The sequence below is a fragment of the Macaca mulatta genome, chromosome 1 (genome assembly GCF_049350105.2).
Source record: "Macaca mulatta isolate MMU2019108-1 chromosome 1, T2T-MMU8v2.0, whole genome shotgun sequence".
Classification (NCBI taxonomy): Eukaryota; Metazoa; Chordata; class Mammalia; order Primates; family Cercopithecidae; genus Macaca; species Macaca mulatta.
In genome coordinates this window covers 178,857,353-178,876,242 of record NC_133406.1, presented here as the reverse complement: position 1 = coordinate 178,876,242, position 18,890 = coordinate 178,857,353, and the positions used below count along the sequence as shown (strand labels likewise).

At 40.1% G+C, this 18,890-nt stretch overlaps 1 protein-coding gene across 19 annotated transcripts in view; it reads left to right on the top strand.

The window, feature by feature from the left end:
- Positions 1-18,890, top strand: part of PATJ (PATJ crumbs cell polarity complex component) — a 424,482-nt gene that overhangs the window by 38,239 nt on the left and 367,353 nt on the right. For all 19 annotated transcript variants that reach the window (XR_013401362.1, XR_013401361.1, XR_013401351.1 and 16 more), the window contains 3 exons: positions 9,237-9,455; positions 12,795-12,894; positions 17,266-17,357. Coding sequence is in view for 16 of the 19 variants with exons in the window: in XM_077954993.1 (XP_077811119.1) it covers positions 9,237-9,455; positions 12,795-12,894; positions 17,266-17,357 (411 nt within the window). In the remaining 3 variants the exon portion in view is untranslated. The remainder of the gene's footprint in view (positions 1-9,236; positions 9,456-12,794; positions 12,895-17,265; positions 17,358-18,890) is intronic.

The following is an 18,890-nucleotide window of genomic DNA, read 5'->3' as shown; positions in this document are numbered from 1 at the left end:
GTAGCTGGAACTACAGGCATGTGCCACCATGCCTGGCTAATTTTTGCATTTTTAGTAGAGATGGGGTTTCACTATGTTGGCCAGGCTGGTCTCGAACTCCTGACCTCGTGATCCACCCGCCTCAGCCTCCCAAAGTGCTAAGATTACCGGTGTGAGCCACCACGCCTGGCCAATATTTTTTGTTTTGGAAAATATAGCTCTTTTAAAAATATATATACAATATAATAAATATTGATAAAAATTAACATTAAATATTATATATTAAAAAATTCCTCAGTACCAATTTTTGCATGTGTATATGTTTGTGAATTCATCTTTACCAGATTTCTCCAGAGAAACAGAACCAATAGGATATGTGTGTGATTATTTTAAAAAAGAGATTATTTTTAAAAATTGGCTCATGCCATGGTGGGGGCTGGCAAGTCCAAAATTTGTAGGGAAGGCAAGGAGGCTGGAAACCCAGACAAGAGTTGATGTTGTAGTCTTGTGTTTGAGATCTATAGGGCAGGCCAGCAGAATGTCTCAGGAAGCTCTGTTACATTCTTGAGGCAGAATTTCTTCTCTAGGAAATCTCAGTTTTTGTTTGTGAATTCTTCAACTGATTGGATGAGGCTCACCTACATCATTGAGGGTAATCTTCCTTTACTTAAAGTCAATTGTTTGTATATGCTAATCACATTTACAAAGTACCTTTGCAGCAACGTCTAGATTAGTGATTGACCAAAACAGTCAGCACCACAGCCCAGCCAAGATGACACATATAATTTAACTGTTATCCATTACCACAATCAAGGTAATGAGCGTATTCATTACTCCCAGCCGATTCCTGTACTGCTTTGTAATTCCTATCGCTCCATCCTTAATAATTTTTAAGAGTGTAAAGGAGTTCTGTCTTTATCCATTTAGTGTTGCTATAAGGAAATATCTGAGGATAGGTAATTTAAAATAAAAGAGGTTTATTTAGCTTATAGTTCTGCTGGCTGGAAAATTGGGCATCTGGGGAAAGCCTCAGGCTGCTTCCATGGTGGAAGATGGAGAGCCGGTGTGTGCAGAGATCACATGGGCAGCGAGGAAGCTGGGGCGGAGAGGCGGAGGAGGTGGGGCAACTCTCTTTTTAACAATCAGAGTGAGAATTCACTGCACTAAGTAAACTCACTGCAGAGAACTCAGAGCAAGAACTCACTGCACCAAGCCATCCATGAGGGATTCACTCCCATGACCCAAACACCTCCCATTGGGCCTCACCTCTAACAATGGGGATGCGATTTCAACATGAGGTTTGAGGGGACAAACATCCAAACTGTAGCAAGTTTGGATGAGACCAGAATGTTTGAGAATGTTCATTTTATAGACGTTTAAAACACATCTGTGGCTGGGTGCGGTAGCTCATGCCTGTAATCCCAACACTTTGGGAGACTGAGCCAGGTGGATCACTTGAGGTCAGGAGTTTGGTACCAGCCTGGCCAACGTGTTGAAACACTGTCTCTACTAAAAATACAAAAAATTAGCCCGGTGTGGAGGTGCATGCCTGTAATCCCAGCTACTCAGGAGGCTGAGGCACGAGAATTGCTTGAACCTTGGAGGCAGAGGTTGCAGTGAGCCAAGATCACACCACTGCACTCCAGCCTGGGTGACAGAGGAAGACTGTCTCAAAACAAACAAACAAGACACACATCTGTGGCACAACACAATATTCTTTAAGGATTCTTTAAAAATTTTTTTATAACCTGGAAAGAATAAAATATTGCAGAAAAATTTGGGATGCCTTTCTTTGTATTCCCTCCCTCCTCCTGCCTCTGCCTTAGAAATTTTAATAGGTTTTTTTGTTGGAGTGGCTTTTTTTCCCCCAAAATGCAAAGTGGAGTGGTTATTGTGCAAAACAAAGGGTCAAGTAAATTTAAACAAAATCCGATAGGTTTCTTTACTGTAAGAATTTTCTTAGCTTTTAAAATACTAACGTGCTTTATGAATTTTCACAAGAGTAAGATGTGCAGAGTTTCCCAGATTAATCCCATTGAGGCATTGTTGGAAAAAGCCCAAGTCTGATTTTTGCCCTTTACTGGAAGGGATCGTCACAATTTCAGATCATCAAAGAGGAGGTAGAGGGTATGCTTGTCATAGGGTCATAAGAGCTCAAAGAGAAGCAAGTACTTATGCCAGACATTATTATCTGCTTAATATACATTATTCTCATGTAACCTTCAAAACACTCTTAGAAGTTTTATTCCCAAATTGTAGATATGGAAACCATTAAGAAATTGCCCAAGGTTACAGCAGCGAGGTGAGCCACAGAGTCAGGTTGGAGCCCATATCTGTTTGATTCTGAAGTCTGAGCTTTGTCGTTAGAATTTATCCAAAGTTAATCCTAGTGTTTTCCTTTTCCTGATATACACCTGTGCACAATTGTTCACATCTATCAACAGGGAGTAGCCAGCTCTAGGAACAACAGAGCTATTGTCTCTTCTAGGGCATATGGTAAGGCCTAGGCATAGGGGACAGAGCAGTATTCACTTCTCCTTTCCTCTCATGTCAGCTGATGGCAGATAAAATCTCTTCAGCTTTCTTGCTATAACCAATTTATCTCCTTCCTCAGCCTGGCCTCATTTGTTGCTTATTACCAGTCAATGTTTTGCTTGCTGTAACTCATGAAATGACTTAAGCTGCAGCACCCTCAGGCCTGAGGCTATGGCACAAGACATGGTGTACACCCTCCCTATTATCTACCTTTGGAGAAATTGTTCTCAACACACCTACATCCAAATTAGCCTCTGAAAGGAAAGAGCATAGGATTATAGTGTGTGAGCTTTAGAATCAGACAGATGAAGGCTTGAATTCTGGAACCACCTCTCACCCTGGGCAACTGACTTCTTGGCTTAATTCCATGTTTCTAAAATGGTCCCCAAGACACCAGATTTGATGACTTGCTGGGAGGATTCACAGATCTCAGCATACAGTTGTACCCACAGCTATATTTATTACAGTGAAGAATACAAAGCAAAATCAACATGGAAAAGCTTGCATAAGGTGGAGCCTGGAGGAAACCAGGCACAAGCTTCCACGAGTCCTCTCCCTGTGGAGTCATATAGGACACACTTAAAGCTTCCAGTGGTGAATTATGACCATACATCTGAAATGTCTGCCATGGAAGCCCATCAGAGACTCTGCCAAAACATAGGGTTATTACTGGATGCTGGTCACAGAGGCACACACTGTGTAGTGTATACTGAAGACCTAGACTTGCAGAAGAATGCAGGTGTTCACACTTTAGGCACCTTGAGCCATTTTTACCAGGGAATGGTGAGACCCCTCACAGAATCTAAGCTGCCAGGTGTTAGCCAAGGGCTAACCTTGTAAGAAGGCCTTTCCAAGGAAAGTTAATGCTTTTTATTTTTTGGCAGGAGATAATTTTGCTTGCCTTAAATAAAAGTCTGTGTGAAAATTCAATGTTAATCAATGTAACATGCTTAGCACAATGCCTCTTAGTTCCCAAAATGCTTATAACCCAATGAGACAGAAATGTATTCTCATTTTGCTTAAGAAGGATCTGAGACTTAGGTAAGATAAACAACTGACCTTTGGCCATACAACTTGACCAAAGTAGAGCTAGGATTTGAACTTGGGTGCATCTGACTCCAAAGCCCTTACTTGTCTTTCTGTTGTGTCCTGCCACTAATGATGTAAAAGAAATGAAGTAGAAAATAGCATTTATTTATGTAAAAAAATTGATTGATTTATAGGAATCTTTTAAGAAACATTATTGAGATCTAGTTACAATGTCCAATCAGTTAATATAATCGGGCCAACTCCATGGATAGGGAAATTATATGATATTAAAAGGGTAGCTAAAAGGCCTATCTCTCTGTAAGCTTCAGAGCCTCTCCAAAATTCACAGTGCTTGAAACACTCACCTAAAGAACATTCTGTCAGTTGTGGCAAGAGTTAAACATCTTTTTGGGAGGTACTTTTTGTTTTGTTTCGTGTGACATTGATAATGGGCAGTGTAAAACCCTCGAAGTGCAGAAACCTATTTCATGTGATCTGAGGAAGTTCTAGGGCAGTCAGGTGTACTGGGATACCTCCTTGCCTTCAGAACACAGCCTATTTAAAGGTTGTCATACATTATTGACATTTTGGTATGAAGCAGTTAAAATATGAATCTATTGACTACCCAGTAACCTAATACTACGAAGGAATGGAACCAAGCAAGGGTTTGAGGGTGGATGTGGACTTTGAGAGACTTTTCAGTGTAGAGTAAGGAAGGCCCAGCTTGAGGTCACTAAATGGTTGGTTAGTCCCAAGCAATTTTGCTTTGAGTGATTCTATAGACAGATATTTTCTTTATCTTTAAAAATCAGTTAATGAGTGCTCTGGGAATTTGAGTAGGATAGGATAGTTTCTTTAATTCCTTTAGGGAAAAAGTGTTTATTTTGTTTTATAAAGTTACCCTTTTCTATCAATGACATGTTGCCTTTTGATTGAAGACCAATAATAAAACTGGCCTGGAATCGAACATAGTTATTATTTCATTTTCTGAGTTGTGGAAGTATTTGGTGCCTTTTTTTTTTCCTAAATAGAGACAGGGTCTTGCTCTGTCACTTAGGCTAGAGTGCAGTGGTACGATCCTAGCTCACTGCAGCTTCCAACTCCTGACTTTAAGCAGTCCTCCCAAAGTGTTGGGATTACAGGTGTGAGCCATGGGTACCTGGACCCATTTTTTAGTTTTTGAAGAAACAAATTTGATTTCTTCTTTTGTAGCTCAGGTCTGAATTACTATAGGTTTTAAAATTTTTTAAAAATGATCATACACAACAGCATATCAGAGAAGTTAAAATGCAAAGTAATGTGGTTTGTTTTTTTTTTTAGCCTAAAGTTGCTCCTTTTTTTTTTTTTTTTTTTTTTTTTTTGAGACAGTGTCTTTCTCTGTTGCTCAGACTGGAGTGCAGTGGTATGATTTTGGCTCACTGCATCCTCCACTTCCCAGGTTCAAGTCTTGTGCCTCAGCCTCCCATGTAGCTGGGATCACAGGTGCTCACCACCACGCCCAGCTAATTTTTGTGTTTTTAGTAGATATGGGGTTTCACTATGTTGGCCAGGCTGGTCTGGCGACAGAGTGAGACTCCACCTCAAACAAAAACAAAAACAAAACAAAAACAAAAACTCCTGACCTCAGGTGATGTGCCAGCCTCGGCCTCCCAAAGTGCTGGGATTACTGGTGTACATTCACTGTAAGTGTGTGATACCCCTGTTGCATCAGCTATTTTAATTTTTCTGCCTTTTGCACTATCTTTGCCAGTATGCATAATTTTTTTCTCTTTTGAAAGAATCTATGGATTAATAAAACTTTTATATGTGAATGTTTGATTAGCATGCTGTGTACTTGAATCTTGGCATAGCTATTTATTGGTTTTCATTGATTGACAATTTCTGTTAAAGAACAAAAGGGACTTTATGCCTTTCAGTTTCCTCACACAGAAGACAGGTTATGGAAGGAGAATGTTGATCAGAAAATATCAATAAAATGCAGACTGGGGCTGCTGGACTTAGACAAGATAGCTGTCATTTTGGTGTCTTTCTATCAATCTGACTAATGACTATTTTTGTACTTATGAATTCTTTAGAACACCTGCTTTTCTGCAGGAAGAAAATGTTTGACTTTCAGTGACAGATGCAAATTATCGACATCATTTTAAATTAAGAGTTGAGGTAAAATAGAAGAAAACTAATGCCTAGGAAGTGACTAAAAATATACTTTATGATAAAATGTCCTTCTTTGGCCAAGCCAAGTATGAAAACACTTATTAGACATATTTTTATAAAATTTTTTGATCAAGGCATAATTCTATTGAAGAATAGTTTGATTTACAGAGGCAACTTTACCCTTATTTTTCATCAGGACCACTGACTTTCTCTTAAGTAGTTGCTTATTTGGTTTCAAGTCTATTGCATGGATGAAAACAGAATATCAAATTATCACCATTAAAGTAGAAATCCAGCAATTCTTCATTCCTTTTTTCATATCAATGTCCTCCTTGCATCTGTTTCCATTTTCTAAGTCTTTCCAGATGTTTCTGAATTAAATTGCATTTCTGCTGCACCACTTCTCTCCACTTCCAGTCCCTTCCAGTGGCTTCTGAAAGCACAGAACTTTGTACGCATTATTTCAATCTAAAGCATTCCTTCATTTAGGTTCCTGTAAAATTGGCGAAAAGGAAGGATGGAGAATAGACTTTTCAGTCTAAAGGATTTTTTAAAAAACTTCTTCCTTCAGAATCTCATCTTTAGCTTGCAGGTGGTGCCACCTGGAACTAGGATTTTGAAGCTTAGAACCGGATTAACCCAATAGTCATTGCTCTGTTCTCAAGCTTTCTCTCCACGTTGCAGAATATCTATTTTTGATCTTCATTTCATTCAAACTTTTTGAGAGTTATAGGCAGTTTCTTGGAGAATAGGAAAGCAGTACATTTACTATCTACTAGAAGCCTTTGCGTGTAGGAGATTGACTTGCTACAGTAATGTTACTCTGGAGATATTGAAGTATAAGGCAAATAACTGGATGAGAGTAGTCTTAGTGAGCAACTTGGATTCAACTTTGGTTCAACCCTTTTATCAGCTTTGTGACCTTGGTCAAGTCAGTCAAACTTTTTGTATCTCAGTTTTTCTCATTTGATAGTTGTCCTTCTCTAAGTGAGATGGTACATGAAAGTGATTTTGAACCTGTAAGGTGCTCTGCATGTGTAAGTTTAAATAAAACCAGCTGTGTTAACATTGTGGTATCTTTAATGCGCTGTAATAAAGATAAGTAGGGTGAATTCAAAATTTCTGACTAAACAAATTCAGGAAAAATTTTGTAAAAATTAGCTGTTTCAAAAATTTATCAAAGAAGGGAAATGATGAACATTTTGAACAGATACTCATTTTGATAAATTATTTACCTTCTGTGTATGAAATATACATGTAAAAGAATGTATATAATATCTGTGCACATTTTAAATGATAATTAAACAATAATTATTTGCAAGACCAACTTGGGCAACAGAGTGGGACTCCATCTCAACAAAACAAAACAATAGTTACCAGTGTATAATACATACCACCTAGCTTAAGAAATATAACATTATGTATCTTTTCTTTCAGCTCATCTGGAATCTTGACTTTATTTATTTATTTATTTATTTATTTTATTTTTATTTTTTATGAGATAAGAGTCTAGCTCTGGGTCGCCTAAGCTGGAGTGCAGTGACGTGATCTTGGCTCACTGCAACCTCCGCCTCCCAGGTTCAAGCGATTCGCATGCCTCAGCCTCCCGAGTAGTTGAGATTACAGGTGTGTGCCATCACACCTGGCTAATTTTTGTATTTTTAGTAATTTTTGTATTTTTAGTAGAGACGTGGTTTCTCCATGTTGGCCAGGCTGGTCTCGAACTCTTGGCCTCAAGTGATCCACCTACCTTGGCCTCCCAAAGTGCTGGGATTACAGGTGTGAGCCACTCTGCTGGCAGAATCATGACTTTAAATACCTTCTATGTGCTGATGACCCGCAAGGTTTTTTTTTTTTTTTTTTAACTTCTCCCCAACTCCCAAATTTAAATGTGTAGTCTGGATTTCTCTACTGAACTTCAGATTTGTGTATCTGGCTGTATACCTGTTACCTCCACTTGAATGTCTAATAGGTATCTAAGACAACAGCTCTGAAACTGAACTCCTGATTTCCACCTCACCCATCTGTACCTCTGTAGTCTTCATCTCAGTTCATGGCAACTCTATCTTTCCAGTTGCTCAGGCTAAAAACTTGAGAGTTTTGACCCCTTTTCCTGCCTCATAGCCCATATAGAAGCTATCTGCAGATCCTATTGACAGTTTATTAAAAATATATCTTGGCCGGGCATACATCCTGGCTAACACGGTGAAACCCCGTCTCTGCTAAAAAAATACAAAAAAACTAACCGGGCGAGGTGGCAGGCGCCTGTAGTCCCAGCTACTTGGGAGGCTGAGGCAGGAGAATGGCGTGAACCCCGGAGGCGGAGCTTGCAGTGAGTTGAGATCCGGCCACTGCACTCCAGCCTGGGTGACAGAGCGAGACTCCGTCTCAAAAGAAAAAAAAATATCTATCTATCTATCTATCTATCTATCTATCTATCTATCTATCTATCTATCTATCTTGGCCGGGCATGGTGGCTCACGCCTGTAATCCAAGCACTTTGAGAGGCTGAGGTGGGTGGATCATGAGGTCAGGAGTTTGAGACCAGCATGACATGGTGAAACCCTGTCTCTACTAAAAATACAAAAATTAGCCAAGTGTGGTGGTGCGCATCTGTAATCCCAGCTATTCAGGAGGCTGAGGCAGGAGAATTCCTTGAACCCCGGAGGCAGAGGTTGCAGTGAGCCGAGATAGCGCCATTGCCCTCTAGCCTGGGTGACAGAGCATGAGATTCTGATTCAAAACCAAAACAAAACAAAAATCTATCTATCTATCTATCTATCTATCTATCTATCTATCTATCTATCTATCTAGAATCTCACTTCTGAACACCCCAGCTGTGAACCACACCCAAGCTATTGTGGATTATTGCTAAGGCCTCCCAACTCGTATTTTTGCTTCTCTCGTTTCCTCTTCTGTAGTTTATTTTAAGCACAGAAGCTTGAATTCTGTTGTTAAAGTCAGTCAGGTAATGTCACTCTTCTGTTTCAAAATCCTACTCAATGCCTTCTCTTCCCAATCATGCAAAGAAGATGCCCTATACTGTCTGACTCCGTTAACTCTCCCATCTCTTAGATTGCTCTTTTTTTCCCTCATTTTCTTGTCGCCGCACTGGCATCTCTCTATTCCTCAAACATGTCACTGAGGATGTTGGTTTTCAAGTTCCCAGCTTTATGCTGGAGGCTTCTGTTCTGACCTTTCCTTCTTGAGGCCCTGGCTTTTCTGTCCTTTTCCTTGCATACATGGCCATTAACACCCAACTCTAGGCCATTAGGCATGAGCTTATACCCTCAAGCAAAGGCCTTTTTTAGAATACTGGTTACTTTTCTCATTTTGAGCCTTTCCTTTGTGTTCTACGTGAAATTCCTTTACTCTCACCATTTCAGCCAGTTATTAACAGTACTCCATTTTATTCAGCATTTTAGGTGGCTTCTTTGTCAGCCATTTTGCCAGAGCCAAAAATCTGATGAACTCTTATTAACTAGTGAAGTTAGAGCATTGATTTCTCGAAATAATTTTGTCTTTTTCTTGGATTGAAGGATGGAAGACTCCAGACAGGGGACCACATCTTGAAGATTGGTGGCACAAATGTGCAGGGAATGACCAGCGAGCAAGTTGCACAAGTTCTAAGGAACTGTGGGAATTCAGTCAGGATGCTCGTTGCTAGAGATCCAGCTGGTGACATTTCAGTCACCCCTCCTGCCCCTGCAGCCTTACCTGTTGCCCTGCCTACTGTAGCCAGCAAAGGCCCTGGTTCTGTGAGTTATACATATCATTCTTTCATCTTAAACCAAAGCCTGGGTGTGACACACTGTAAGATAAGAAATTCTTTCAACTTGAGACACCACATTGGTGTGAGTTGCGCGCTCACCAGTGAAACAGGAAAATAAAAAAACTCATTTGGAGACATTAGACATGTTGGTTTTTCTATTTCGCTGTTTCTCAGGGTTAAGTCATTCAGCCTCCCTGAGCATCAGTGACTTATTTATAAATTGAAGAATAATAATACTTGCCTTGTCTATTTCACTGAGCTGGTGAGGAGACATCCAGGTGGTGGAGGGAAAACTGTTAACACTGGCTGATGTGTGAGAATTATCACTGGTAGCCACAGGCTGACTAAAGGGAATGGATATCAATAATAATATTTATTATACTAATTATTTTAGTTATATAATAATAATAGTTATTTTAAATTATCGAACACCTGGAATTGTTCAGGTCATCTGAAATCTTCACAGTAATTCTGCCAGATAGGCCTTATTGTACATTTAATAGATGAGGAAAATAAAGTCAAACATCATGTTAAAGACCTTATAGGGAGTAAGTTGCAAAACTGGAATTTGAATTCACATGTTTCTGGTCCATTCCAAGCTCCTTCCCACTATCTCAACATGGGCTTTTAGTGAAGACATAATAAAGTAAAAGCAAAGAAATGGGTTTTTTGTTTGTTTGCTTGTTTTGTTTTGTTTTTGAGACGGAGTTTCGCTCTTGTTGCCCAGGTTGGAGTGCAGTAGCGCGATCTTGGCTCACCGCAACCTCCACCTCCCAGGTTCAAGCGATTCTCCTGCCTCAGCCTCCTGAGTAGCTGGGATTACAGGCATGCACCACCACGCCTGGCTAATTTTGTATCTTTAGTAGAGATGGAGTTTCCCCATGTTGGTCAGGCTGGTCTCAAACTTCCGACCTCAGGTGATCTGCCCACCTTGGCCTCCCAAAGTGCTGAGATTACAGGCATGAGCCACCATGACTGGCCAGAAATAGGTGTTAAAGGGAGGGTCCAGGAGGAAGAGGAAAGAAAAGAGAAATGGGCCGGACGCGGTGGCTCGTGCCTCTAGTCCAGCACTTTGGGAGGCCAAGGTGAGTGGATCACCTGGGGTCAGGGGTTCAAGACCAGCCTGGCCAACATGGCAAAACCCAATCTCTACTAAAAATACAAAAATTAGCCAGATGTGGTGCACAGCTGTAGTCCCGGATTCTCCGGCTGAGTCACTTCAACCGAGGAGGCAGAGGTTGTGGTGAGCTGAGATTGTGTCACTGCACTCCAGCCTGGGCAACAGGGCAAGACTCTGTTTAAAAAAAAAAAAAAAAAAAAAAAGAAAGAAACAAAAACAAAAGGAAAGATAAATGATTATGGTGGAAAAGGGTGGAAGTCCACTGATTATCATCACCTGAGATGTCATTCTGTGTATTCTGGGAAGTTGTTGCCTTTCTCTACTTGGAACTGTATGAGTGGAAGTTTTCTATTTGAAATATCAGAAGCTTTAAAAAGTTTCTCCAGCTGGGCTCAGTGGCTCATGCCTGTAATCCCAGCACTTTGGGAGGCTAAGGTGGGTGGATCACATGAGACCAGGAGTTCGAGACCAGCCTGGCCAACATGGTGAAACCCGACTCTACTAAAAATACAAAGATTAGCCAGGAGTGGTGGCACACGCTTGTTTGTAATCCCAGCTACTTAGGAGGCTGAGGCAGGAGAATCACTTGAACCCAGGAGGTGGAGGTTGCAGTGAGCCGAGATCCTGCCACTGCACTCTAGCCTGGGTGACAGAGGAAGACTGTCTCAAAAAAAAAAAAAAGTTTCTCCAAATTGTGGTTACATTTTCTTTTTCCTCCATTACTCTAGTTCCCCAGAGTCTTCTACTTTGTAGTGAGAGACAAATGTGAATATGTGATAAGTGGAAACTTGATCGAATCAATTATTTACTTTCTCATGTTAATGTTTTGAATTAAAAGCAAAGTATTATGTATTTAGACACCTTACTCATTTACAGAATAGTTTAAAAGACGAGTATTGAAAATAAGTTTTAGGGCCAGATGCAGTAGCTCACACCTGTAGTCCCAGCTACCTGGAAGGCTGAAGGGGGAGGATTGCTTGAGGCCAGGAGTTTGAGGTTGCAATAAGCTGTGATTGCTGCATTGCACTCCTGCTTGGGTGACAGAGCAAGATTTTGTCTTTGGAAAACAAAAAACAAAAAAACCAACAACAAAGAAGAAAATAAAATAAGTTTTAGGTCGATATTTTTATATTACTGAACAATAATTAGTTTTACGTTTTGTTTCTAAATTTTTCTTTATGTTCGTAGTTCTTTCAGATACAAATATAGCCTAACTTTTTTCTAAGTGGTTATATTAGCTTTCTATTGTTGTATAACAAATTTACTGGTTTAAAACAATGTCCTTTGTTAGTTCGCAGTTCTGTAGGTCAGAATTCAGGGTGGGCTTGGCTTGGCTCTCTGCTTAGCTGCTGTTGCTTCTTTTTTTCTTTTTCTTTTTTTTTTTTTTTTTTGAGACAGGGTCTTGCTCTGTTGCCCAGCCTGGAGTGCAGTGGCGCAATCTCGGCTCACTGCAGCCTCTGCCTCTTGGGTTCAAGCAATTCTCCTGTATCAGCCTCCGGAGCAGTGGGGGTTACAGGCATGTGCCACCACGCCTGGCTAATTTTTGTATTTTTAGTAGAGACGGGGTTTTACCATGCTGGCCAGGCTGGTCTCAAACTCCTGACCTCAGGTGATCTGCCTGCCTTGGCCTGCCAAAATGCTGGGATTATAGGTGTGAGCCACTGTACCTGGCCTCCGCTTAGCTTCTTACGAAGGCCAAAATCAAGGTGTGGGCCTGGCTGGGCTCTTTTCTGGATGCCCTGGGGATAGTCCACGTCCAGTCTCATTCGGATTGTTGGCAGAATCTTGTTCCTTGCAACTGTAGGACTGAGGTCCCTTTTTATTTGTTGGCTGCCAGCCAGAGACCTCTTTGGCTCCTTAAGGTCCCCTACATTACTTGTCACGTAACTCCCTCCATCTTCAAACCACAAGTTGAGTCCTTAATGATTCAGATCTTTTTCATTTCCCTTTCTACTACCAGCAGGAGAAAACTCTGCCTTTAAAGGACTCCAGTGATGAGATTAGGCCCACCTGGATAATCTCCATTTTGCCATGTAATATGGCATCAATATGGGAGTAGCACAAGGGATTGAAGGTCATGGGACTGTCTTAAAATTCTGCCTACCATAGGCGCTAAGAAAATACTTGACAAACCTTGCACAGATTGACTATGTACACACAGGTATGCCACTAAGCATATATAATTAAATTTGGTTTTTCCTTTAGGACAGTTCTCTTTTTGAAACTTATAATGTTGAGCTCGTGAAAGAAGATGGGCAGAGTCTTGGAATTAGAATTGTTGGCTATGTTGGAACATCTCATACAGGTAAATGAATCATTTCTATTTTATATTTGGAAATAATCATAAAGGATGTTAAGGTTTCTAGATAGTAAAATTAAATACTTGCAGATTTTAATTTAAATCTTGAACAATAAAACCATGAATCTATGCTAGCAACCAGTCACTTCTCAGTGATTACAGAGTCACATTTTTATCTCAGTAGTTTTATAGCTGGCGTGATATCCATTAACAAAAGAGTATAATTGGCCAGCTCAGTGTGTAATATTTGAATGTACCTTCTTTTGTTTGTGAAATAGCTATATTATGAATATTGTTAATATATTATGCTAGATTAGATTTGTGATAAGTAAATTGATTACTGTATATATTTCATATTGTAAATGTTCCCAAAGTATGACTGTTATGTTTTATCACTAAAAAAAAAAGTTAAAACAAGCATTTTCATTAGAACTATTTTCCTTTCATGTAAAAGGAATAAACTATGAGAATAAATACACAGTTCAAGTATCTCTGAATAAAACTCTCTCAACTCCTATCTGCAAAGCTTTGGTAACTTTCACCATAAGATTTATTCCTTTATTTTAAGATAATTATTAGGATAAGAAAAAAATAAACTTTTCCATAAATACTTGCTAATATGAAAATTCAGAGTTATAAAATGTTCTGGTTTTTTTTAATAGCAAGATTGCAGAGTTCATTTCCTTAAAAAAATTGTTATTTTGCATATTTACAGCAGGTGGAAGGATTAAGAGTGCTAATGTATTCAAAGTCCCGAATGAAATTCATGTCAGACCACCTTGTGCTATTTTAGCCTAATGAAATATCTTTTTTCAAACCTTTAGATTCTAGGTGCCACCTTTATTTAGGTTCAGAATTTAATGACATTCAAAAGAGCTCAGTGTGGATTGTATAATAATGTTGCAAAAAACCACTTCGAGTAGTTTTTAGTATGTTAAGTGTGGTTAGAGGAATCATTAGTTCCTAAACTTATGATTTTGTTCCTAAGTGAAAGTGAATGACTGGTAGAACATTGAGAAAATTTCATGTTTACATTACTGAAAAAAGGAAATATCTTTTTACTGTTTTACTTCTTTTTTTTTTTTGAGACGGAGTCTCGCTCTGTCGCCCAGGCTGGAGTGCAGTGGCACAGTCTTGGCTCACTGCAACCTCCACTTCCCAGTTTCAAGAGATTCTCCTACCCCAGGCTTCGGGTAGCTGGGACTACAGGCATGCACCACCACGCCCAGATAATTTTTGTATTTTTAGCAGAGACAGGGTTTCACTATGTTGGCCAGGGTGGTCTCAGACTCATGACCTCAGAGGATCCACCTGCCTTGGCCTCCCAAAGTGCTGGAATTACAGGCATGAGCCACCATGCCTGGCCCATTTTATTTCTTTACCCTCAAAAGTTTTTTGGACTGGGTAGTTAGGGGTGGTAGGGAGCAGGTAAATCCAAACACTACTCAACATGCTTTTTAACAAGTAGTCTTTGAAAATCATTTTTGCTGTATTCTATTCGTTGGACTTTTGAGCAGTTCTGGAGAGGGTAGAAAAATGAATAAGAAAAGTCTGTTCAGGGAGACAAATGTGTAAGAAACACTTAGTTCTTTTTAAAAAATTATTATTATCTTTTTTTTTTTCCTTTTCTGAGATGGAGTCTTGCTCTGTCACCCAGAGCTGTAGTGCAGTGGTATGATCTCGGCTCACTGCAACCTCTGCCTCCCAGGTTCAAGTGACTCTTGTGCCTCAGACTCCCCAGTAGCTGGGACTACAGGTGTGCACCACCACACTCGGTTCACATTCTGCAGATGTGAAATCCGCAGTTATGCGGGGCCCTCACTGTACAAGCAAACTATCATGGTATGGCAGATGACATATTCAATTTGTCAGAGGGAAATGGAGAATTCACAAAGAAGGCAGCATTTGAGCTATGAATGGAAAAGAAGAAGGGTTTTGATAGGTCAAAGTTTACTAGAAGAAAGAAGCTAGAGAAAAGGTAAAATCATGAAAATGCCAGCTGTTTTGGGGAAATGTCAAGTGTGTGCTGTGGACCAGGCTTGGTGGTTCATGCCTGTAATCCCAGCACTTTGGGAGGCTGAGTCTGGCGGCTCATTTGGGCCCAGAAGTTCAAGACCAGCTTGGGCAACATGGTGAAACCCTGTCTCTACAAAAAATAAAAAAAAATTGTAGCCCCAGCTACTCAGGAGGCTGAGGTGGGAGGATTGCTTGAGCTGGGGAGGCAGAAGCTGCAGTGAGCCATGATTGTGTCACTACACACCAACCTGCAACCTGGGCAACAGAGCCAGGCCCTGTTTCAAAAAAAATAGTAATAAGAGCCTGGTGTGTCCAGACTTATTTTCTTGGAAAGTTGTAGTGGAAATTGAAGGCAAAAAATAAATTTGGGCAGATTATGGAAGGCCTTGAATGTGATTCTATGAAATTTGTATATTATTTTGTTGGCAATGGGAAGCAATTGATGTTTATTTTTTCTTCTATAGTTTTTTGTTTTGTTTTGTTTTGTTTTGTTTTGAGACAGAATCTCGCTCTGTTGCCCAGGCTGGAGTACAGTGGCACGATCTCAGCTCACTGCATCCTCCACCTTCTGGGTTCAAGCAATTCTCCTGCCTCAGCCTCCCAAGTAGCTGGGATTAGACGTGCACCATCACGCCCAGCTAATTTTTGTACTTTAGTAGAAACGGGGTTTCGCCATGTTGGCCAGGCTGGTCTTGAACTCCTGACCTCAAGTGATCTGTCTGCCTCAGCCTCCCAATGTGCTGGGATTACAGGTGTGAGCCACCGTGCCCGGAATTTTCGTTTTGTTTTTTTTTAAGAGACAAGCCTTAAGCTCCTGGGCTCAGGTGATTCTCATGCGTCAGCCTCCAGAGTAGCTGGAATCACAGGCATATAATATCACACTTAGCTAATTTTAAAATTTTTTGTAGGGATGACATCCTACTATGTCACCCAGGCTTGCCTCAAAGTCCAGGGCTCAGGTGATCCTCCCTCCTCAGCCTCCCAAAGTGCTGGGATTACAACTGAACAACTACACCTGGCCTACAAACAATGTTTTGAGTTTAGTTGGAAATAAAAATGTAAAATCATGCAGATCTATTGTGTTTTATTTTCCAGTTTCCCTTCCTGTCGCTGCCCATGGGAAGGCATGCTTTACAATTAAAGTTTTAAATTTTAAATTAAAAAAATTTTTATAGCCATTTGTCTGTTTCAATGTTTTATTTTATAATATGTAAAGATTATTTCATGTTGCTGAGCTTATACTAATTTTTTTTTTTTTTTTTTTTTTTTTTTTTGAGGCAGAGTTTGGCTGTCTTGCCCAGGCTAGAGTGCAGTGGCCGGATCTCAGCTCACTGCAAGCTCCGCCTCCTGGGTTCACGCCATTCTCCTGCCTCAGCCTCCCGAGTAGCTGGGACTACAGGTGCTCGCCACCTCGCCCGGCTAGTTTTTTGTGTTTTTTAGTAGAGACGGGGTTTCACTGTGTTAGCCAGGATGGTCTCGATCTCCTGACCTCGTGATCCGCCCGTCTTGGCCTCCCAAAGTGCTGGGATTACAGGCTTGAGCCACCGCGCCCGGCCACTAATTTTCTTTTGTAGTTGTTAAGACCATATGTGCTTTTCTGGGCCAGGCGTGGTAGCTCATACCTGTAATCCCAGCACTTTGGGAGGCCTAGGTGGACGGATCACTTGAGGTCAGGAATTCGAGACCAGCCTGACTAATATGGTGAAACCCCATCTCTACTAAAAATATGAAAATTATCTGGGTGTGGTGGTGGGCGCCTGTAATTCCAGCTGCTTAGGAGGCAGGAGAATCACTTGAACTCTGGAGGTGGAGGTTGCAGTGAGCTGAGATCGTGCCATTGCACTCCAGCCTGGGCGACAAGAGCAAAACTCCGTCTCAAAAAAAAAAAAACAAACAGAAAGATAATATATAGTTTTCTTATTTCTGTGTCTGTGAAGCTAACATGAGCAGTGATCTAAATATAGGCAGGAAGACCTAGGAGACTCTTGTCATACTGATGGTAAAAAAAAAAAATGATGAAGTGTTATGCCACATCAGTAATAAGAGTAGAGGCAGACTAAGAGAGAGTTAGACTTATTCTGGGCTCTCCTGAATTCCAGCTTAAATTAGAGTACATTTCATCAGGGTTCCATTACTGATTATTTTTCCAGAAGAGTAGTCATCAGTCAAATCATTTCAAATTCGGGTCACTTGAGATGGTGACAGTTTGAAATAATCCATCAATTTCTCTGCTTGTGTTCAAAATAGTATTTATCAAACCTCCAGTCAACCCCGTTAGCTAATTAACCTCTTGATACAAATTTTGCAGTCAAGGCCTAATTAGAATTTTCTTCCTTTTTCTGTATGTTTGTGCACCTTAAGGGGAAGCTTCAGGGATTTATGTGAAAAGTATAATACCTGGCAGTGCTGCGTACCACAATGGCCACATTCAAGTGAATGACAAAATAGTTGCTGTAAGTAATTAGCCTCTGTTTTAGGTTTGATTCTAGTTGAAAAAAAGGTTGATCGTTATTTTGTGAGAGGGGGAATAGCTTAATATAGTTTTATAAGGTTTTTTAAAAAATTAAGTTTGTTATACAGTAAAATCTCATTATTTTGGACTCTTCTTCCTACATTAACTTTTTTTTCACTGTCAGTAAATAAAGGATTCACTAAACATATTGGTAAAAAAATATATTTTTTCTATACATGTATGTTTGAAAGATGTTCTAGCATTCTTCTAGAAAACCCTGTGAGCACCACACTGTGTTCTTTAAACTTACCTGTTTTATCTATAATTAATAGGCCATTAACCAGCTCTTTTTATCTTTTTGTGAAAGTAGTTTTTCTATTAATAATTATGAGTACAACTAAAATTGAGGTATTTTACATATTTAAGAATGTAATAATTACCTTTTATCAATTAAAACTGGTCTTTCCCCCATTTAGTAGGAATTAGTTCAATTTATATATACACTTATATTAATGTCTATACACATGTATACATACACATTGCTTAACATAGAACAAATGCTGCGTGGTATGATGTGAGTCCTTGTCCTTCAAATCTATCTAAGAAAGCACATTTCATGACTGTTGGCTTTAAAAGCCTTATGGGGAAAGTTGAAATACTTATAGCTAGCTCAAAGAAGATTGAGAGAGGAAGCCTATTGGTCCAGATAGACTTCAGGAATTGGGCTTGACATAGATTAAGAATACTGTTCTTGCTCACACTTTTTCAGAAAGCTAGAAGACCTATTGGAGGGAGATCAGTGTGTTTCTTGAAAATATCATGTGGTGATATGAATAGAGGGATGAAGTATTAGATGACTTCTTCAGTTTTGATAATAATGGCTTCTATTAATACATCTTGAGAGCTATGTATAATAACTGGTCATCTTTTATGGCATTTTGAATTTTGAATTGCATCAGAGATTAAAGTCCTTTATATCTCTCAGTCTATTAGTTAAGTGACAAATTTGAATTTGCTTTCTAGTGTGTGAGGAAGTTTCTCAGCATGTTTTACTAGTTTGACATCCTTATTCAAAAATATATCCTAAGGTCTAAAGTAATTCTTTTCTTTTCTTTACTTTTTTCTTTCTTTTCTTCCTCTTTCTTTCCCTTTCTTTCCCTCCCTTCCTCTTTCTTTCCCTTCCTTCCCCCTTCCCTCCTTTCTCCCTTCCCTCCTTTCCCCTTTCCCTCCTTCCTTTCCCCCTTTCCCCTCCCCCCTTTTTCCCCTTACCACTTCCCCACTTCCCCCCTTCTCCTTCCTTCCTTCCTTCCTACCTTCCTTCCTTCCTTGCTTCCTTCCTTCCTTCCCTCCCTCCTTCCCTCCTTCCCTCCTTCCCTCCTTCCTTTGTCTTGCTCTGTCACCCAGGCTGGAGTGCAATGGCACAATCTTGGCTCACTCCAACCACTACCTCCCAGGTTCAAGCGATTCTCCTGCGTCAGCCTCCCGAGTAGCTGGGTCTACAGGTGTCTGCCACCACACCTGGCTAATTTTTGTG